This window comes from Lupinus angustifolius, chromosome LG02, assembly GCF_001865875.1.
Source record: "Lupinus angustifolius cultivar Tanjil chromosome LG02, LupAngTanjil_v1.0, whole genome shotgun sequence".
NCBI classification, from domain to species: domain Eukaryota; kingdom Viridiplantae; phylum Streptophyta; class Magnoliopsida; order Fabales; family Fabaceae; genus Lupinus; species Lupinus angustifolius.
In genome coordinates, this window is record NC_032010.1 from 21150051 (window position 1) to 21173394 (window position 23344).

A 23344-nucleotide genomic window follows, 5' to 3' on the forward strand; every position below is an offset into this window, starting at 1 on the left:
TTTTAAACCATGACTGCATAAAGCTACAACAGAGCACATAAATCATATAAACTAAACTGAAATCATATAAATTAAAAAGACATACCATATTTTGCAACAATGCTAGCCTTCTTTATTCTCTTAGTCTGCAAAAACGAGACAGTTCACAATGCAATCAATTATAAAAAAATTATGCCTAACAAATTGAAGTGAAAATTGGGGTTTCAAGAACAAAATCCTAGATTCCTAAGTTTCCTCTATCTGTATGTTAGAAAACGAAAAATGAATAGATCGAAAAATTAGAAGACCTAAAATTCAAAAGAATATGTAAACTAAGCTTAACAATAGATCTTTAACCACTCACTCATTCTCCCCTCCCTCCATTCCCCTTTGATTGTACTATTTTTTTCTAAATCTGTTTCTAACAATGACAAGAAGTTTGCAGTGAGTTCCTAACAATTCAATAATCAAGTAACTTCATCAAAAGACTTCAAAATCAAGCATCAAATTGAATTATTTAAAGGAGTCAGTACCAAAAAAATCAAAGATTGAATTGAAAAACAATCCAATATAATTAAATTACTTCAAATTTCACGGAGCAGCATTTCCCTCATAACATATGCACTATTGGTACAAAATGAAACGCTTATAAGATTAAAGGGAGCAGAAATAAAGTTATCTATCTTACTTGCATGCATAACATTAGAAGATTTGAAACATCCAAATTTATAACTAAAAAATTAAGGGTTGAGATTGGCAAAATCTTATTTTTAGAAATATGAAACAAAATTATAAAATTTAAAAAGAAAAAGTTCAATTAAAGAAGCTGCAAAATGAGATTTGCATGTACATCATTGATTAAGAAGCTGAAAAAAGGTGAATTGAAGAAGCAAACAAGGAAGATGGTGACGAAAACATCGTTGATTCAATATTGAGGTTGAATAAAGAGATTTGAATGGCGTTGTGGGGAAGAGAGTGCCAAGAAGGAAGTGATTCAATGCTGAAGTTAGTGAAGTGATTCAATGCAAAAATAAGATAAAACTAAGAAAATTTGTGTCATTTCCACTTCTTTTGCCATGGGCCTGCATGTAGTAGCAAATTTGGGGCCCAATATTAATTTTGCTTCGCTTTTAGCAATTGTGGCTGAAATGTGGTGGCAATATGCCTTTTATTTTGTAGTGATAGAACAAAGAATACCATAAATAAAGGGAATAAACCTACGTGCCAAAAGTGCAACAAATTCCTATTAAACAAAACCCACCATGGTATATATGCTTAACCTTATGTACCCTCAAATAGTCCACCGCAAAGTGAATGAATAAACAGCGATAAAATGTAACTAGAGGGAAACACAAATACTTATCGAATTTCCCTTTAACATTTGCATAATGTCATTATTTTCAACCTTCACTTATTAATAATGCCATGGAATGGAATAAAGTCAATAAACCTTACTTTCATAACAAGATTGGATAAAGTAAAAAACAGCCTCCCTTAATGCCGTATCATACTAGGGAGTGTCTTGCGAATGACTATTTCTCAAAGCATGAAGCAATACATTATATTTGTGATTGATGGGCCCAACCTTTATTATATTTAGATGTTACACAAATTATAATTACTTTAAAATAAGATTGTGTTAACAAGCTAAGTGACATAAGAATATCGTTCCTGTATACAAAAGAAAAAAAATTAAAATTTAAAAAACTAAACTCTATTATAAAGGTTATACTAAACATCAAAATTTAAAAAGCTAAAGTCATTAAATTTTGTAAAATAAAATGCTTCTGAGGGCTAACTATGATTTCTAAGTAGATATAAGAGGAGTAAAGATCATCTCTATTAATGGAAAGACAAGTACCACAAAAAACAAATGAAATAATAATATGGTAAAATATTTTTATTCTTTTATATTCAATATAATAACATTTTTGTCATTCGAAATACTAAAATTATGTACTTACCTTCCATTAATGGAGAGGATCCTTGTTTATATAAGAGAGGTAATGGGCAACATAATGAGGTGATATTTGCATGTATCGCGCAAATTATGCTATGTTTTGAGTGCATTAACACTACATGAACATCTCATATACCAATAACTACGTCTCTTTTGTCTCACTATTCCAAGACAAACTTCCCTGCCATTGCAATTTGCAACAAACCCACTTCCCCTCTTCATATTCTTTATTATAAGTTAATCAAATTCAATTTTCCTTCTTGTTTTAATGGCAATGTAATTGAATGTGGGTATCTCTGACCCTATGGGTCAACAATGGATTACACGTCTTTTGCTTCTTTTATTTGTTCAATGGCTCTATCTATTCTTTTAAGACCGAAGAAATAATAAAAATGTTCTAACATCTTACTTTTTAAATTTAGTTTAATCGATTGTGGGATACAAGAGGAAAAATCTGAGCTAAAGTTAGCAACATGTACCTCTTGCAGTATTCGTCCAGCAAGTGAAATTTCTATTCTTCATTATTGGCACGTAAATTTTGAAAAGTAGAGTTTAACCAAAGTAATAGGATATTATTATTTGTAACGTTTTGACATACAAGGTAATATGTAATTTTTTGAAGAATTTAATATTTAAGTATTATTGATAATGTAATTTTTTATACATTCAGTCTATTATCGAGTATTTATGTGCATCACTTTAGTAGCCAATAATAGTGAATAACAAATATAGAAGATATAAATATAAATATAGATCTACTAATTCTAATAGTATAATATGATTTGGATATATAATTATTACTAAAAGTAAATAAGAAAAAAATTAATTTACGTCATCTATTATCAATTCCCTCATTTAACTACTAGCCTATTGTTGTGTTTGTCAACTCTCATTTTTTGTATTATGAGATAATATTTTCACAAATAAAAGTTATTTAAATTAAAGTTTTAAAAAAAAATATACACCTCTTTTATGAATAGTAGGTTTAATTTTAGATAAATAATAGAAATAAAATTTAATTTATAAATTTAAAGTATTATTAAGGATAAAATAAAAATTACCCCACATGACTATTTATTCCATTTATAGTACTATATGTACAAATTAATGATAAGAGTATTGTTATATTCTCCTACTAAATTTTTTTATGAATCTTTTTATTCATAAAAGGTGACACATTTTACTTGTAGATCAATCATTAATAAATAAAATATCATATTATAATATATGTCACTTTGAAAAAAATTAGTCTGAAGAATATATCAATTTTTTATTCATAATTAAATAAAAAGATATCACATTTTAGAATTTTGGAGGCAACTATTATCAAGAGGTTACTTCACTCCTCTCTGGTACTGGATTATATTTGGAGAAAGATAAATTTTAATTTTTTATATTATTTAATTTAAAAATTAACAAAATTACCTTGGATTTTTTATATGTCACATGTGAAGAGATCTATCTACCGAACTATCTCAAGTTCTCAACTCTTAATAGCAGTGTGGCGGCATGTGTGAACAGGCATCACATGTTCTAATTCAAGTTAAACCATTAAACAATAACAGGGAGCCACGTTTATAAATGTCATCTACGTTGCTCAGGTTAATTCATTGTCGGTTCTAATGTTCAACTTATAAACATCAATTATAATACCTTATTATTTTTTTGACTGTGCACATTTCGATGAATGATAATTAATTTTCTTAAGGTAACATTATTATCTTCCCCCACAAGATTAATAACGAGAGAAAGATGTATATAATGATAATGTAAAAATTTTATATTATGTTATTGTCGCTCAATATTTATATTTTATTATTGTTGCTTTTATAAAAAATAAATCTAAAAGAATGATAAATAATATAATGATTGTACATAATTTTTTATCTTAGTGATGTATAAGATGATAAATATTTTTAACATTTAACTCTTAAACAAAAATCTTCCGATGAGAACACTTGAGTCAATATCTATCCTTTTGCCCACTTTCCATATAAATGTGGACACGACACACCGCGTCACATAAATATATGGCAAGTCACGAAACACGTTACTTAACCCTCATAACAATCACTTTACTACACTATCTCAACCAAAACAAGTTGGTCACCGAGTAAGCTTACCACAATTTATATCCTATTCTATTCTTATTTGAACTCTTTCGTGTCTTCGTGTTACAGGATTAATTTGAAGTTGACCAATAAATCTTTCCTACCCATCAAAATTTCATCCCATAATTATGTAGAAATCGTGGTGGTGGGTACCCATTGCAAGCCAAATGGCATGGTTCTAGAATTTGTAATTTGATTCTACTTGCCACTTTTAAAGGTTTTATTAATGATTAAGGGAAGATAATTAAATGAAAAATAACGTTGAGTTTGAATTCCAGCATTCCCTTTCAAACCTTTTTTTGTCCATATATATCTAGTTTTATGCCAAAAGTCATGTTTATGTGGACTAAACCCTTCCTTCGTTTCCCTTCCACATCCGTAAGGCTTTGTCTATTTTTAAATATCACATTTCGTCAAATCAATGCCAATGTCCCTCATAAGAGTTTTAAGCACCCTGAATTTGAGTTTGCATCCACGGAACCAAGACAAAATAAAATACAAGTAATAATGATTCATAAAAAGGAAATCGTATACCCCTTGCAATAATCTAATTGCATATTAATTCCGTAATAGCTTTTTAATTTCAATAATTTGGCCACAAAAAAGTAGTAGTTGGAAAATGAAACACTTGGCCCTCTAGGGGTGAAGTACTTACTACAATTACCTTTTTTTGAAGAGGTTCTACACTTACTTGAACAAGAGATTTTGGTGATTTCTTCTTTATAATTTAAGCCGAATCACCTAAACCGATTTAGGTTAGATCTTATCTTTGAAATCCAAAAGAAAGTTTAAAGACCAGGTACCACATACTTAATAGGGAAGTGAAGAACCACGTGCCAAATTGTCTCAATAATATCACTAACGCGAGAAAACATATAGAACTCTATCATCTTCTTAAAACTAAAGTCCAAAATCCATGTACCAACAAAGTACCTAAATTAGTAAATTACAACCAAATGAAAATAGGAATTAAAAACTATTAAAATTGTGGTAATAATAAAAGAATAATATATCTAATGGAAGTGTAGGGGTGCACGTTACATACTTGAAGTCTAACTAAACTCTATAGCTAAAGCCACACAAAAACATCATGGCCAAATTCTCCAAACATTTCCGTATCTCCTTTATCAGCCTCTGCCACTCTCTTCATAATGGCGTGGACCAACAATTTTGGGCCACGTCACGTTTTGTCCACCCCATTCCATTTTACTACCACCTTCTTATGTTCCACGTAGCTAACATAAAGATTGACTCAGATGAGAATAATATGATTATTGGAAGAATCATAATTAATTAAAATTAAAAAATATATGTACATAATTTTTGTAAATAATCATCTGATTACTAATTAATTTTTAATTTTAAATTACTTTTATGTCATAATTGTTCTCAATCGAGTCTAGTTAATGTAAATGCATCTTTGACTATTTGCATTTTTTGTTTTTTTATCTATTTGAAGAACAAAAATAGGCGTTCTTTTTTTTTTACCTAACTTTTCTAAATTTATTTATAAATTCTTGTGGTATCTATAACTTTTCTGTACATAAAAATATGATAAACTAATATACCAGAACATCAATTCGAATTGTTCACACCCACCTTTCAACCAGAAAGCTAAATTCCCCACCACAACCACATGTTTAAATTAATAATTCTTGCAACAAGACAATATGTAATAGTTATTAAAAATCCCATGCAATGTAATAAACTCATTAAATAAAACACCCTTCACCTATTTTTTTTTTTGTTTCCCACACTGAAGGCAATCCTATCTGAGCTGTGAACATCTATAGGTCTAACTCTCCCAGTAGGCATTTTTTACATCCACAAGACTCGAACCTAAGACTTTGCCTAAGAGGAATCAAACATGAACCAATGCTCGTTGGTAACACCCCTTCAGCTATGCGCCATTGCTCCTCTCCCCTTTTTATAAGAAAACTTGTCGAACCTATTGCTTGAACCAATAACAATTTTGAAAAACCACTTAAAACTAAATTATACGTGATAGCCAAAAGTAATCATCGTCAAATTGTGACATAAAAAAGTTAAAATGAAAAGAAGATGATGAATTCAATCGGAAAGGATGTGGATAAGGATTAAAAAACTCATCTCCTAACGAACAAAGATAGTATTCTATACTTGAAAACACCACTACCGTAAAAACCATTACCACTTGGGACTGGGACTTCCTTCCTAGCCTCACAAATCATCACCGCTTTTCTTAATTATCCACTTTCCATAAATTCCACGCTGTATCATAAAAACATTAGAAAAACAAAAACCCCGAATATTAGAAATTAGAACCAACACAACACACTTTCGCAACGTGTATATATACCCCCATTTGTGAAAAAATTCATAAAGAACACAGGACGCGATTTCAAGTTTGAAAAAACGAGTTAGTGAAGTTGAGCAGAAATAAATACTCTTCAATAATATGGGTTCTTGGGTAAGAGGCAAATGCATCGGTAAGGGTGCGTTTGGCACCGTCGATATTGCGGTTGCTAAATCTAACGGTCAACTATTTGCGGTTAAATCAGTTGATCTTAAAACGGGTCTACCGGGTCAGATAGAGGCGCTGGAAAACGAAATTAAGATTCTACGGGGTATGAATTCGCCTCACGTGATTAAATTCCTCGGCGATGATATCACGTGCGAGGGAACGACGTCGTATCACAATCTTCACTTAGAGTACATGCCAGGTGGCACCGTCGCTGACATGGACCATGCTGACGTGGATGAATTGTTAGTGAGGCGCTACGCTTGGTGTCTGGTTCACGCGCTTCGCGACGTTCACGAGCTTGGCGTCGTGCATTGCGACGTGAAGGGAAGGAACGTGCTCCTCGCCGGTGAAGGCTCCGTTGCGAAGCTTGCTGATTTCGGCTCTGCAGTGGAATTCACCGGCGAGGATCATGTGCTTCCACGTGGAAGTCCTATGTGGATGGCGCCGGAGGTTATTCGCCGGGAGTATCAGGGGCCGGAATCCGACGTGTGGTCTCTAGGATGCACCGTGATTGAGATGGTTACCGGGAAAATGCCGTGGGAGGACGACGGCTTTGAGACACTGAATCGAATTGGATTCTCCGGCGAGTTACCGGAGTTTCCAGCGGAATTATCTGAGCTAGGGCATGATTTTCTCGAGAAATGTCTAAGAAGGGATCCGAAAGAAAGATGGAGCTGTAATCAGCTACTTCAGCACCCATTTTTGGTGATGGATTCTTCAAATAACGTTACGGAATCGTCGCCACGGTGCGTTTTGGACTGGTTTGACTCGGAATTCACCGAGTCAGAAGAAGAAGAGAAGGAATTGGATAGTGAAAATGAAAATTCAGCGAAGGGTAGGATCGGTAAATTAGCAATGGAGGTAAGGGTAAATTGGGAAATAGAGGGATGGGTGGAGGTAAGGGCAATTATGTCATCTGAAGTAGAACCATCAAATAAAATGGAAGAGGAGAAAGAAAAAGGGGCAGATTGGGAAATTGGAAATGTGGCAAGGGTAGAAGAGGAAATGAAGGCATCAAGTGGTTTGGAATTAGGAAAAGTGAAAAATGGAAGGGTAAAACGGGAAAAGCGTAGAAATGGGAGGTTGGTGTGGCGGTGTGAATGTGAGGAGTGTAACCGCAACCGTAAGAAGAGGGTAATAGTTGGCGGTGGTTGTGGTTGGAGGTGTCGGCATAAGTTGGATAGGATAAATGGAATATTCAGCATTTACAACTTGCCTTGTAAATTATTCAAATCATTAATGAAATCATATTTAAATATGCGATGCTTTTCAATTATTCTCCGTTGCTTACTTTTTAATCTAACTGCATGTCACAAAAATGTGGTCTGTAAAAAGAGAGAAAAACATTAAAGAAAGAAAAGAAATGATAAATTAATAATTGTTAAATTATGAGGGACAAGGGGTTGATGTCATGGCTGATGGTCGAAACGTTGGAGATGGGCAATAAAGGAATAAAGTGGGTGTGTTGTAGAATATCCATCTTTGATGCACACTTGCACTCTCTTGCACACATGACATCAATTATCATGCTACCTTTAGTTTTCATCTGGATTAAAAAATCAAGATTAGAAAATATAAAATATAGACCAGGCCCATAAATACATGATTTTTCATTTAACCTATATAAAGTTTTATACTAATAATATAAAAAAATGATGAACTAATATCACATATTTGTAACCATCTAAGTTACATCAAAGCAATACAATGATATATATTATTCTCCATTTATCCGAATGACCACTCACATCGTTTGATATTTTAATTTCCCACTAATTTTTAACAATTTATACTGTAAAAGCTTGTGATGATACTTTCTATTTTTTTACTAGTTTTGTTAGGTTTGATGAGCCCACCCTTTGGATTAGACAGCAGCAATTGCTCAAACTAGACATTTCATTACAGATTTACGGGTAACAGGACTCTTATGATAAACACTTACTTATGCATTAAGCAATGTCCTACCTATTCTTATTTTTTTTTAATAATGTATATTCAGCATAAAAATTAAGGCAGCAATTAGGAGCCACTGAATTTGAATGACAATAGAAAATTGCACTTTTTTGGAGTGGCATAGACCAACTGTTTTAATTGCGGCTGACATAGCACACAAACACACAAGTGGGAGATAGAAAGGTCTTTAATTTAACATCAATTGGGCAAGAGCCTATGAAATGTTGGACATTGTCACAAGAAGTTTGTCTAATGTTCCTCTTGTTGTCATTGCTGCCTCTTTGCTATGCTGTTGTGCCAACAATTGCATATGGCAAATGGATAGGGACAACCCCAATCAGTGAAGAGGGGAACAAATAAAAATTTGGTTATTATGTATGGACCTTATTACCTTAGAACCAACTAGAGATATTGTAGGCATGAGTTAAGGCCAGTGCTGCTATGCTTATCCACTTGCCAAGCCCTTCTTAAAATAATTGTAAACAAGTTATTCAGGAAATGGTAATCTTACTGTTGAAATAAATGGACGCCTAGTGATGTAAAACTCATTAGAACCCCAAAAATATCACAAGGTCAACCGCACACTAAAATGGGTTAATTCTTTACCCATAAAGTAAAAGATACCCTTGATAGTACCAAAACACCAAGAATCTGGATGTGAGCAATGATTTTTTTGTTAATAAAATTGCCCAAACTCCCCAAAAAAGATGGATGTTGAGAAATGATAACAAGTAACAAAAAGAACTTCACAGGCGAAAGGCAACAAAGAGAAACAAACCTGCAGCAAGAGGCCAACTTGAATATTGAATGAAATTGTTTATATACTATGTTAAAAAGAATGAAATTTGTGGAATCCTAATTAGAGCACACTTACATAACTTGACAACTAATAAAACAAAGTATGGTGAAGAATAACCTATACATGCCATAACCAAGCTATAAGGCCTCAAAGTTACAACCATCACTCTCCTAGTCACAGGATTGCTCAAACAACCCAATCAACTCAGCATTTGACTAAAGAAAAAAGAGAGAAGACAAACTTAATAAGAACTTAAAAAACTTCCAGATGCAAAAGGCAACCAATGGCTACAAGGCAGATGCTTAGATCCGCCACGCCGAATTCCTTCCTAAACCGTAGGGAACTCTTCTTCAATGAATAAGGATTCTGAGCAATGTATCTAGCTTCACCAGTAAAAATAATATATGGCAAAAATTCTCTCTTGTCATGAATGGAGAGATCAGTAGGGTCCACCCATTGGAGGCATGCCAAAAGAGGGCATTGGTGGCATTCCCATTCCACCCATCGGCGGCATTGGTGGTGAGGCACCATATCCTCCACCCATTCCTGGCATTGGTGGTGCAGGCAGAGCAAGTGGTAGCAACTGGGCATACATATTCTGGAGTTCATTCAAAATAGTGTTAATATTCTGACTTTTTCGTATAAAAGGAACATGAATAAATAAGGCTTGAATTACAATTCTGATCCTTAAATTTGACTAGATTTTTAAATAGATTTAAATAAGTCCCTTTGAGCTCAATGCTTTGTCAATAAACAAGATTTATGATAGAACATTATGGCATCATTCAACCCATGTAGCCGACTCCACCTAGTGGGGTACAGGCTAGGTTGTTGTTTAAATAAGTCCCTCATTATCAAAAATGTTAGGGACTTGATTGCAAAAAATCCATCTTAATTTTTTAAATATAGGAACCTATTTAAATTTTTTATTTAAAGTATAAGAGCTTAATTAAAACTTTTAAACTACAACCTATTGGAAATTGTGTGAAACTGCAGGGGACCACACGATTAATTTAACCTAAAAATAGTACCTGTTGAGCAATAACTTCCTTCTGCTCGTTCTCTTTAGCTTTCTCCTCCTTTTGTGCTTCAATTTTGTCCTTGATAAGGTCATCTACCTTACCGGTATACTCTCGAATGAACTATTTTTTAGCAAAGAACAAATGGTTGTCAGCAGAAGAAATTTCATCAGTTAAATAATACAGTGAAAGAAACCTCAATGAATAACAAACCTGCAAGAGGTATGGGAAAGCAAAATCAATCATATTGTTCATCCAAGCAAGTTCAAGAGCAACATCTGGCCGGATTATATCGTAACAGACAAAGAGGCAAGATGCAAAACACTCTTTCTTCCCCTGCAAATATACCAAGAAGAAAATATGAATATCATTTATTGGTAAAAGTTATGACAATGAAAAACATGATGAAGAAAACAATGGGAGGGGGTGTAGAATGAAAAAATGTGTGAAAAGGTATTTAAATTGAAGAGCTCAAACTGCAAAATACCAAAAGGGTACTTGGGAAGGATCAATGTATGAATACAAGAGTTTGATAATAAGAAGTACAGACCTTTTCAATAAAGTAAACAAGCAAATCCTCGGAGAGTTCACGGTCACCAGATTGAGAGCAAGTTTCCATACAATCCTTGTAAAGATTGTCTTTCTTTGACAAAGCAATGGACTGCTTCCATCTTCCAGCTTTCTTATAAATATAAGCAGCAACCCGTCTCATCTCAAGAAGCTCATGCTTTTCGATCTGTGCACATATGTATTGTTTCACTCAATCAATAACCACTCAGACCTTTTAAGTTTCCCAGTCAGATTCAGATCTCAATTTTAGCAAATTGTCCGAAAAATAAGAGGACAGGAGATTTACCTTCTGTGCAAGACCTATCTGATCAAAATTGTCATGCAAATCTATTGATTCACGAAGTCTATCATAGTCCTCCTCCTCAACATAAATTTCATTCAGAGCTTCATTAACAGCAGAGACATTGTTGCTTTGAACTGCAACCATGTATGGCTTCACTAAAAGGATGTGGCCAGCCTAAATACCAGAAAATACAAGAAACAAAAAAGATTATTGCATAAAAACATTTACATCCAATTATAAATCTCACCAAATTAGATTAAAACTGCATGCATTATGCAATATAGTATGAGACAAACAAACCTTTCGCATTATATCCACGACACGGGTATGGTCCAAACGAAGGGCAAGCACATTAAGCATATCATTTATAATATCAGGATGTTCTTGCAAGTAGAAGTGAACAGCCTTATAGTAGAGCTCTACACTTGCAACTTTAACTATAACATCTTTGAATTGCATGTGGTCCCATGCTTCTGGAGAGTGATTCATTACAGTAGTTGCAGCGTTATCAAACTCATCATATTGGATGTATAGGTAAGTAAGTTCCTTCCAGTGCTGCTGTTCATCACAAGCCCGAATAAGCTTGGGGATGTTAAGCCGAGTCGAGAACAACTTAATGTGTTCCATTAACTTCTCAGGACGGTATCTTGCATAAAGAACTCCCAACTCAGTAAAGATGCCCATATGTGCACGCTCCAACCCAAGCCCACTCTCCGTAAGAGATATGAGTTCATTGAAGCACCCTCTGTTTTGATAATACTCGCTAACTTCTTCCAAATCATCCACCTTCACAACAATAAACAGTCATAAGTAGTCAAATAACTATGCAAACAACAGTTTCTATGGCAGTTGCTTTTACTAATAACTACACAGTGAATAGTGAACACTACTTGATTCTTATAGATCTCATTTTAACTTGCACTTAAAGGAATCACAATAAGATGGGCAAATCTTTACATTGAAACCATTTTTGGATTGAGGTTGGGGGAGGGGATGGTTTATCAAGAGAAGAAATAAAAAACATTGAAAAGACTGTCACCTGAATGATGACGTTGAGGCCACAAATCTGAGCTAAGCGGAATTCCTCATTATCAACGCATGCAAAACAAACTTCCTTCCATGTTTTTGCACTGTTTGCTTTCCTAGCAGCATCAACAGCACCTTGGAATTGCTTAAGCTTCACCAATGTCACTGCTAACTTAGCCCAGTTAGAAATAAAAGCAAATATAATTTTTGCAGCCTCATAGAGTGCTTCGTCATACAAGCGGTCTCCAACATTTGGTAAATTAGCAACATTTGGCATCAATATAAACTCTTCAATTTCTCCCAGTCGATCAATCTTTGCATACGCATAGATGAGCTCACTATCCACCTTGGGCTCTTTGGTCTTCTGCCTAACCATGAGAAGGTACCTTACTAGGTCATGGTATACATCTGCATCTTCAGAAGCCTTTATAACCTCTAAGAAGTGAGTGGCATCATCTGCACGAATGAATGACTCAATTGCATCACTTACTAAGCCTTCTCTTAGTTGTGCCTTAGCCACCTGGGTCCATACAGCATCTTCTTCAACCCGGAATGCAAACTCCACAGCTCGATCAATGGTCCGCAAGTTATCTAGCAGGACATTAACAGCTTGAACATTCAAATTAAATTTCTTGAAAATGGAAAAAGCCTCTTCATATAGCTGTGCTTCCACTGCTACCTCTCCAACAGCAGGTCCATCGAAGTTATCCAACCTATTTATGTAATCCATAACTCTTGAAGGATCTGCTTTGATTGCAGTAAGGATCAGCAAATTTTGCAGATTAAAGTTTCCACTAAAAGCAGAATTTTGTAGAACAATCTTTTCAAGAAGCTCAATCAGTTCATGAGGAAGATCTGCGGTCATGAAAGCTTTCTCTGCAGCTGAAACTTGCTCAAGACTCTTGCTTTCAGGCAGAGCAGTGGACACTACTTGATCAATCAACAACCTTCTAAACTCATTCTCAGGATTAAGAACTTTGTCCCAGAGGTCACCATCCATCCGTTCCACAACATATCTGGCACAAAAATAATAAGAAATGACATGGATTCCAAACTACCATTGTCAAATACAATGACACTTTTCTAATGAAGGACAGCACACATACCTGGCTTGGAGTTTGAACAAGGAATTTTTATTGGTAACATTAACAAGCTCATCATCACATTGCCCTCTTCGGTAAGCAACAACAGCAAGTGTAGGATCCCGTTTTTCACAATATTTACCAACAACACGGGAATCATAATATGGGTTGGTTGTGAGAAAATGCTCAGGATTGTTGTTGCTATCTATGATGATTTTACCCAGAGCATTATGCACATGTACATCTTGGCTTCCCTCACTTACAAGATGCTCCAAGAACTGAGTGAGCAAGCGCAGACGATTCCTGAACATAGAAAGTGAAATAAGAAGAAAAGAACATGGTAATGAGGAGATGCAGGATAAAGAGAAAACAAGCACACCTCTTCTCACATTCTTCAACTAAAGGCTCGACAGGAAGAAGAGAACGAACTGAAAGTATAAGACCTTTAATGAAATCCTCAGGGCACTCATCATCTAACAGCTGTCCTACAACTAGAGGAGCATTTCCTGGATTGACCTACAAGCAAGAAGTATGATGTTAGAGTTTCACATTTAGGATTTTAGCTTGGAAGCATTTAAAACATACCATTATACCAAGAATCATACAAATTAAATAAACCCCTCACAACAAACTTACCTTTTGAACATATCCTTCAATGTAGCGAAGCATGTTGCTAGTATAGAGATAATGGGTGAGATCTGGAACAAATCCAAAACGATCACACACATTAATCAGTGGCCGCGCATCTGGAAGCTTGGCCTCCATTAGAAAATTCTTCGTTTTCTCAGCATCATAAAAGTTTGATTCCCGAGTCACACGCTCAACCTCCTTAATTTGTCCAGTTTTAGCTGCTGCTTCAATGTACTTGAAGTGAAGTTCAGGATCCTCACTGACAAGATAGAAATAAAAGTCAAAACTATTAAAACAAAAAAGAAAAGTAGATAAGCAAAAGCAGGCTATCCAGAGAACTGATGTCATGTACATTCTCCATTAACAAATACCTCGAGCTCAAATATGCACCCAAGAAAAAGTATAGTCCTTCATAGGACTTGAATTGCTCAAAGAGCTTAATGCATGCATCAACACCCAGCTGCTCAGAATATTCCTTAGCAGTCTGCAAACCATGTACTAGTAAGATTATCTAATATCCAAATTATACAGCACATAAACTAATTTAATTAAATAAAAGTCTCATGGAGACATTATACTGAGCCCTAATATAGTACCTGCACAATTATCTGAAGATTTCCCCTAAGGTTGACTAGTAAAAGGTCTTTCATACACTCCAATGCCCATTCTTTAGAAAGGGTTCCAAAGAACTCGACTAGAGCCTGAAATCACTTCATCATAAGAATATGTAACAAATTTATGATATATCTAGTCACTTGAGTACTTGAATTAAAATCCATACCTGTGGTTCAATGGCATGTGTGTTCACAATGACGCGTTTGATGTCGGACAACTCAGTATAATGCTGCACAAGAGACAGACAAAAAGGTTCAAGCAATGACTCTGACAAGAAAATAACTTTCGGTCATAAGAAATAAACAAGGCAAGAACCTGAAGAGCCCGTATGAAAAGGCCCGCCTTTTCACACAGTTGACCAATACGTGGACGATCATAGTGACTAAACATGCCATTGGCCAATATAGCATCAGCAACATTTGGAAAGGTCACAAGATTAATTTCCAGCACCTAAAAGCAAAAATATAGAAATTTTCACAAAATTAAGAAACTATATAACACCATGAAGTTCATGGGTAGAGACTACAACATAGAAAATATTAGAACCTTCGTTTGAAGATATCCATGTTCAGGTAGGTTTGGCTTCAGCACATCCAACAAAAAGGCAGTTGCCTCACGAATCAAATTCCTCTAAGATGTAAAAAAATAAACACAATAAAAAATAAGGATCGACATTTCCAACACAAATAAAAAAGAAAATGAAATAATTGGTTCATCCTCTAACAAATCGTTGCTGGTGGACAAAATTAATGGAAAATGTATACCAATATCTTAGCCCAAGCAAGATAGTTGTCAAAAATCATTACCAAAGCATGTTTTAAGAAAGAGACGGATTGGTTTCATATAACTTCTCTAATTTTCCATTTTATATTTACAATCCAGTGGAAAATAAAGTTGCTGATTTCTCAAAAACATTTTCATTCTTCCACTAAAAACAATTTATAAATGGTTTTTTAAATACAAACTACAAAGTTGAACAGGCTCAAGTATTAGTGGTTCTAAAAGGAAAAAGAAGAATGCAATGGAGAGGCAAAAATTGTATATATGATCCTTCCTTAAATTAGTCCGACTTACGCATGATAGAGGAGCACAACAAACCCAACATCATTAAAGAAAAAAGGTTAAAATCAAAATAAACCTGAAGAAAGAGATCAGCTATTGTGTTGTAGTCCACAGGACAACCTCCTTCCATTTGAGACATCATCAGAGCAAAATTTACAGCACCCTGCAATGAAACAAATTCTAAATACATGAATAATTTTTTTTAGAGTAGACATGCAAGATAAGATAATAGATATTTTAAAGGTAAACATCATAACCAATACAGGGCCATCTTCATTTGGAATCATATAAATTCCATTCAAGAGGTTCAACTACTTTAAGCAGGTTACATATGATCAGAACAGAAACAAGTGAACCACAAAAGTGAAGTACCTCATCGAAGGTAAGGCATAACATTTCAAATCTTAATTCTGAATGAAATCCATACGTACCTGGGGGTCTGTCCGCAAAATTGTTTGTAAAAGGAATAAGTAATCAGGTGCATATCCAACCTTCAGAACAAAAAAATACATCACCATTCATTGTAAACAAAAATAATTAGACTAAGTAATAAATGAGCAAAAATGTAATATTTAACCCACACTATGATGAGAACCTACATCACACTACCACTATTCTCACGATTCTATAAAACTAATATATAAAAAACATTGTTCCATTACCTGCTTTGAGTATATCAGAATCTTGTCAAATTCCCTCCTCTCAGCAAAAGCTGCAACAACTTTCGGTGTGGCTCTGGCTTTGATATATATTTTCAACGCAAGGTCGTTATCCACTGTCTGCATTAAGTGCATGGCTCATAAGATACAGAATACAAGGAAGGAAATATGAAGCAATCAGAATCGAGATCAAGTTCCCTTTGAAGGAAATGAAAACAGTAGTGAAATAAATAAACAAACATGTGTATGTCGCATTTGTATTTACATACATGAAAATCCAATGCCTGAGGGAAGGGGGATAAATTAAATATTATTTAGATAAACAACTTAAATAAGTAACTATTTAGGAGAGCTTACTAATAACCTTAAATTACATGTTAAATAGCTTATTTTGGATAAGTTAGGTCTACTGTCGTAAGTGCAGTCTAAAATAAGCTGTACACTGTTTGGATGGATATTTAAGCAAGTTTTTATGCAGGAAAACAGTATTGGTAATTTATTAAGGTTAAATTAGTCAAAAGTTATTACAAAAAAAAAACTATTGCCTTAAACTGCATTCAGCTTTGAATTCATAGTTTATGAAAATAAGCCCCACAAAATTATATGGGTTTCAAAAAACATTTTAGTAAAGTCATGCAAATAGGGTCTAATATTTGAACTTAATATTTGTAGCTTAAAAGCAAACTGGCAACAAGTAGGTGAGCATAAAAGGTAGGCCGTTATAGTTTGTTTTGCATGATAGTGTTCTCTCTTTTCAATTATGATGAACAATGGAGACTGGGATCACAGGCTACAGATTGTATTTTCCTTCTCTCAACCCTAGTAAAAAATGTTCAAATGATAAAGAGAGTAAGGTTGAACCAATATAAATTTCTATCAGGACCTTCACAAGGTCACCAAGCTCCTCACTGCATTCAAGTTTGTCCTCTGCTAGCCAATTCTCCAAGAGATTCTTTTTGTTCTGATTTACTACAAGCCGTGACAGTTCCAATGACTCAAATGCATTGAGTTTTCCCCTGGTTAACAGTGTACCAAAGTACTGCAACAACGGTGGTGTTTGCCCAGCTTGTACAGGTACACTCTGGAGAAAATTAAAGAAAATCAAGAACTCGATGATAGGAGAATTCCCATATTATGTGCCATGATCTTAATAAGCACACCCACAACTGAATAAAAACACCTAACAAGAACAAGAAATATCAACTGGTCCACTTCTAACACAATAGAATACCTGAAATTTAGCAACAGTGTCAGGAGTTCGGAGTATTCCTCGTGGAGATTCTGCAGCAAGCTCTGCAGCTTCCTTATATTTGGTCTGAGCAAATAATTCTTGAAACCGCTGAACAACCTGAGGAAAAAACGGACAGAAAATCAACAATTATTGAACCTGAATAAAAGTTAAACAATGATTGAGCATAGATAAAAAAGTTAAAAACAATTGAAAAGGAAAAGAATAGCCTTGCTTCCCATGGATCAAACCTACTAGGAAGAAAAAGAGGTGGCAGAGGTAAATTATATGTCAACACAATTGAAATTTCTGAGATTACATCAGATGGGCATAAAATCATGGTTTTAGTGGCACCCATTTGACCAACATTATACTCCTTGATCAAGAATCCCCCAAGTACTTTGAAATTAAAAACTGTGAAATGACCTCAAGCATATGCCACAAACACAAATTACTACTGTTCACAATTATCTCACTTTTATGTCAGTCGCCTTGCTGATGATTGTTTCTAAATTACATTCCTGGAATGCTTTTCAGACAACTAAAATACTATATTAAGACAGAAACTACTGGAAATTGAAAAATATTCTAGTCAAACATTTATCAAACTCAATAAAATCAGCCAGTTTTGAAGCCAATATGAAAAGTTTGAAAGAATTGATAAGGCATAATAGGAAAAAAACTAAAGCAACTCATGTTACCAATTCTTCTGCCCCGGGTAGGTTTCCTCTTTTGGCAAGATTAACGGCAAGTTCCAAATTGTTTAACTGCAGAAGTTCCAAAGAAGCATTTAGAAATAGGTTTAAAAAGGATTGTTTCCACAATTCCAGTTAGATGGAAAACATGTCACCACTCAAAATAAATTACCTGACCACTAACAAAAGGTACAATCGTTGCCTCGTTCACAGTAGCAAGCAACACTTGGCCACGTCTATTGATGGCATAAAACCCCCCCTCTGATGATGCTTCTGCGGTTAAAAATATAGGATCGGGACTGATTCGATTTCTGTAAACTGCAGTTGCACTCTCCAGATCATAGACAAATAAAAGCCCAAGCTTCGTTATAACATATATCAGTCCATATTTATTAGAAATCTGCACAAAAAACAAAATATTTAACATGATTTCTATCAAGAATTGAGAATATTAATTGATCATTAAAGCTGACACTTTTACCTGCATTGACACAGGAAAGTCATCCGCAAAGTCTGGAGGGAAGAACAGATCTGCTTGTTTCTTAGTAAATGATGGTTTGCCTGATAAATGCCACAGAATATACCAGATTGTATCAAGAAGCACAAGTTGTCATAAAAGCATTGACTTTAGCATATCTGATGAGACCATGACCAATTATATATGAAATTAAAAGGAAATGGATGAGAGCTAGAATGGAGGAAGTTGGGATGTATGGAAACAATGAAAGTATAGGGGGAAGGAAGGAATTGTAATCAATGAAGCAGTGAGGAATTTAGTTAGTGCATAGAATGGGGAGCATAATAGAAAGGACAGCTGGAAAACAATGAACACGGGAAGATTGTGGTGTGGTCAAGGGAAATGGGGAGAAACTTATATATGAGGAGATTGAGTTAGGAGAGGGTTTACCACAGAATTTGGAGTAAGTCTCGGTGGCCTAAGGCCTGGAAAGGACAGCCATATGCAGCACCTAATTTTTTCAGTCCTTTCTTATTTTTTCTGCTACTGTTTTAATCTTGAATTGTTCCTCCTTTGGAGGATTCCATTGTTTGATAAACACAATTTCCTCAGTTTCTAATATAACCTAAATTCCATATTTCATGTGCTGAAAGCATAAAAAGAAAAGAATAAACCAACTATAAAGTAAACATAAATTGAGCAGTTCAAATCTCAGAATGCATGCAGAACAGTTGACTAGTAATAAATGGGACCCAATCATATTTTTGTGACTGTTTATTCCAACGTATTTTTTTAGTTTTTACTACATTTGAAAAGATACCCAATTATGGATTCTAATCATATCTATTGTGACTGTTCACTCCAATGTATTTTTAGCTTCATTACATTTAAAAAGGGTAGTTAACTATGTCTGACATTAATGGCAATTTTAAACTCTGGCCAATTTATATCACATGATCATTTTTTGTTATTAATTGTTTGAATTAATATTGTAAAAAGCATATCTGCTTGGAAGAGACTTTTTTGAATATTACATAGGTTTATATTATTTTTTCATAACTATGCATATACATGCATCTAGTCATGCTTATACCTGGTTGGGCACCAAGCTCAATGACATGCATCTTCGATGTAACCTGACCAGCATTCACACTTTTTGATGCAAAACAAATCAGAGTAGAATCCTTATCATTCCCAGCAACCTAAATGTCCCATAAATAAAAATATCAGAGAGTATTTATTAGGAGCAAAACTTAAAGCCAAACGTTCAACGTCCATATAAATGAATCACACAGAATAGATTACCCTAAATGTAGCAAATGAGGCAGCATGTGCTTCAAGCGCCTGACTACGCTGCTGATCCACGGAGAATAGTTGCATGCTTCCTTTTACTAGTTGTGGTCTCTGCAACCAACAAAGTATAATAAACATACTCCACAAATTAGTAATCTCAAAAGTTTTGATGTTCTGAAAATCAGAATCACATAAGAAGATGCAGCATTCAGGGGCTTTAATCTAAAAGAAAATGCAATTTTTAATTGTGAACAAAAGTAGATAAACAATTAATTTTATAAAAAATCATTAAGAAGTCAGAGAATAGTTTCAGGAGAATAGTAAATTAGTAGTTTTTCTTAGCTATGAAGATATAAACACTCGTGAGCTTAAAAATAGAGAGCTTTCCTGGCTTTTTGTAGTTAGTATGGATAGTAAAAATCTTCAAATTTTAAAGTGGAAAAAAAATATAAGCATGGTGGAGACTAGATACAAGGTTGAGAATAAATAATACCAGAAAGGGGCTCATGAAACTGTAAATATGATCAACCAAATGAAAAATTTTAAAAATAAGGGTGAAGTACATTTATTTCATACAGTTTTTTTATATTTCAATTTGTATTTATATATCTTAAAATGGCAATAATACCAAAAAGATTTGTACCCACTTGACAAAAAATTTAAAATAAAATCACATCAAGCAATGCATAAGAGTTGCAGAAGGAAAGAAATCACATACCTCGGGTGACCCAGGAGCAATGCCAATCAAAACCAACCACTTTTCATTAGGATCACAACGATAATTGATAATTTGGTTATTTGCCAGATTAGCTGTTCGGTCAAACATCTTCACTGGAGCACTATCACCTAAGATATGAGAAATGGTAAGAATATTAAATTCAGAAATAAAGAAGTCCGAGTACATGGTATGAACTTAGAGTATACGGTGTTCAACTGCAAAGCTTAGAGCCTTAAGATAGAATTACAGAAGAGAACAGTCAATAAAACAATATGTTTGGTCATGGAAAATCATCAAACCTTACCTTCAATCGACCAATGATACACAGACGTCTGAGTTACAATTCCTAACATCTTCGGAGTTATCCATTTCCAAAAGACAACCTAATCGAAAAGGAACACGAGATAATCAATAATCACATATACAACACAACACATTATCTGGTAAGAAGATTCTAACAATATCACACCTAATGATCTAATCTAAGTTATTTACAAATTCACACCTGCTCAGTCATCTGATGTGATTTCATCTTCGCTTTCAATTCAATGTTAAACACTTGCAAATGATCCTGAGTGGACCCTGGAACTTGAGCTGAATATAAGACATCAAATTCATGAGAAAAACGAAACCACATATGCTGCAGTTGTCCGAATTACTCACTATCACAAGACATGAACCTCAAAGTTCATCATCATAAAAGGTATACATGACTCCACAAATACAGTATTAAATAATGAGAACTTTAAACCTAGGAAGCACAGGTACTGCATGAGACACGGGCATAGAAATACAACAAGTTTTAAAATAAATATGACACAACTATGATACAAAATATAAAATGATAGAAGGTTAACATAAAAAAATCTTCAATCAAAGGACAGGAATGATATTTTAAAAGTTAGCATGAGCGATCATAAACATTATTAAATGCTATTATTTATCTAACTTCTGTGGCATTCATGTCAGTAATGGTATAAAGCTAGAAAAGGTAAATGTAAAAAAGTTGTAGACAATAAATAGGAGTGTCCAAAAGTGTCGGATACGGATTTATGTCCAACGCGATCACAACATGGAACTATTTTGAAGTGTCCATGCTTCATAGATTTACACTGATATTAAAATGTAATTCATGTATACATGATTAAAAACATTAACTTTACATCGACAAAATGTCACAACGCATGTTTTCATTGTTTCGCCATCACGTGAACCTCAATGTTCAACATCATAAGATGCAATTGGGAGCTGGAAACATAAATCAGAGACATGAATGTTACCTTTAAGAGCAAGGATTCTGGAATTGGGATTCATCAAAGCAGAATCAGCAGTAATGGGGCGTCTCAATGGCTGCATAGGCATGCTCATGTCAATGATAACAACACTGTTCTGAGGTGAAGTTTCCCTGATACAAATATACTTATCCGATTCCATTGTGACATGAGTAAATGTGACAAATTGTGGATTGATCCCAACACTTCCCAGCTGAAAAAAACACCAAATTGCAAATATAAACAAGTTAGAATACAAATTACAATATTTCACAATAGGATCAATGTGCAGCACTAAGGATCTGAAGAAGAGAACAAAAAAAGACACAACCCCATTTTATAAAACGATGAAAAGATTTGATTTTTGGAATTGGAATGAGAAAAAGAGGGAAACTAACCGTTAAGGTCTCCTTCATGGATATAGGAGCATTTGCAGCCATGGTGGAGGGACCAGAGATTCGGAGAGAGAGAAGGAATTGAATGAGAAAATGATGAAGTTGTAAGGAAAAGAAGTTTGTTACGCTGCCAGAGCGAGATCTGAAGCAGCGATCACAGAAAGAGAAAGAGGAAGAGAAAGAGAGTGTATAGAATTGAACAGAGCAGAAGAAAGTGGAAGGGTATATTCGGTAATTCAGATTAAGCCCGGACGGGCTCAGTCATGGCCTGACAAATCGAATGAAAGACCAGATAATTATTTATGGGCTTGAGTGGGCTACATGTAATAACGTACAAAAAAACTGAAATCATTTCCACTGTTATTTACTCACCTCTTTCTCTGTTACAATGATATTTTTCCTACAACGCATTGTTTCTCTGTGGACATGTTTAAGAATAATAATAACAACCTAATCCGTTAGAAAGAAAGAGTTGTGTGGAGACAAAACCATGTAGATATGATCAACAAAATCCTGACAATATATTCATATTTTAATATTAATTAAATTTAATGTTAAATGATAGCATAAAAAATTATAAAGTATACTTGTTTTCAAATGTGACATATTATATACATATTTACAAAAGTTTTTCTCAAAATGAAATTATATATCACAAGTTGTAACAGCAGGCCCCTTGGTTCAAATAGAGTAACCTTAAAATGAAGCTTCAATATGAGTTTATTATAATGGACAATTCAAAGACCCCATAATTCGGCCTTGTATGAAGGATCCATTGCGCTAGTTCAAATTATGATGATTTATTGCTTATTTTTACCATGCCTTTGTAACTATGATGCTTTATTGTTTATTTACCATTCCTTCTGTAATTATGATACTTCTATTTACTATTTAACAAAAAAAAATATTCTCTATGAAACATGTCAATTGTTTAGCACAAAAAAATGTCATCTATGCCACATGCCAATTGCTCAGCCAAAAATTTCCCTCTTAAAAAGCCTCACTTCCTAACATACACTCTATCACACATGATCAA

The 23344-nt window shown here is 34.3% G+C and overlaps 3 protein-coding genes across 3 annotated transcripts in view; 1 reads left to right on the forward strand and 2 right to left on the reverse strand.

Moving 5' to 3' along the window:
- The window catches only part of LOC109328226 (probable L-ascorbate peroxidase 6, chloroplastic), a 15779-nt gene extending 10579 nt beyond the window's left edge, over positions 1-5200 (reverse strand). Inside the window, exon 1 of the mRNA XM_019561590.1 lies at positions 5138-5200. Coding sequence (XP_019417135.1) covers positions 5138-5200 — 63 coding nt within the window. The remainder of the gene's footprint in view (positions 1-5137) is intronic.
- On the forward strand, positions 6247-7918 carry LOC109339046 (mitogen-activated protein kinase kinase kinase A-like). The gene has a single exon (XM_019576411.1). The coding sequence runs from the start codon at positions 6488-6490 to the stop codon at positions 7901-7903; it is 1416 nt and encodes a 471-aa protein (XP_019431956.1). The 5' UTR covers positions 6247-6487; the 3' UTR covers positions 7904-7918.
- On the reverse strand, positions 9303-22504 carry LOC109339035 (clathrin heavy chain 2-like). The gene is made up of 30 exons (XM_019576404.1): positions 22312-22504; positions 21923-22127; positions 21148-21236; positions 20947-21025; positions 20643-20770; positions 19937-20035; positions 19725-19833; positions 18656-18735; positions 18347-18574; positions 18181-18246; positions 17483-17599; positions 17135-17332; positions 16255-16371; positions 16024-16083; positions 15669-15755; positions 15077-15160; positions 14846-14980; positions 14697-14759; positions 14512-14616; positions 14287-14399; positions 13922-14174; positions 13665-13801; positions 13310-13588; positions 12217-13219; positions 11478-11963; positions 11181-11351; positions 10875-11060; positions 10538-10660; positions 10337-10447; positions 9303-9903 (listed from the first exon to the last, which is right to left on the reverse strand). Exons 1-30 carry the CDS (start codon positions 22351-22353, stop codon positions 9745-9747), a joined length of 5112 nt encoding a protein of 1703 aa, XP_019431949.1. The 5' UTR covers positions 22354-22504; the 3' UTR covers positions 9303-9744.

Excerpts from the sequence above, each read along its gene's own strand:
- LOC109339046 (XM_019576411.1), top strand. The coding sequence starts at position 6,488 with ATGGGTTCTTGGGTAAGAGGCAAATGCATCGGTAAGGGTGCGTTTGGC.
- LOC109339035 (XM_019576404.1), bottom strand. The coding sequence starts at position 22,353 with ATGGCTGCAAATGCTCCTATATCCATGAAGGAGACCTTAACG. Across the intron at positions 17,600-18,180 it reads TACCCGGGGCAGAAGAATTG|GTTGTTCAGCGGTTTCAAGA; the intron begins GTAACATGAGTT and ends TTTTTTCCTCAG. Across the intron at positions 13,589-13,664 it reads GTTGAAGAATGTGAGAAGAG|GAATCGTCTGCGCTTGCTCA; the intron begins GTGTGCTTGTTT and ends TTCTATGTTCAG.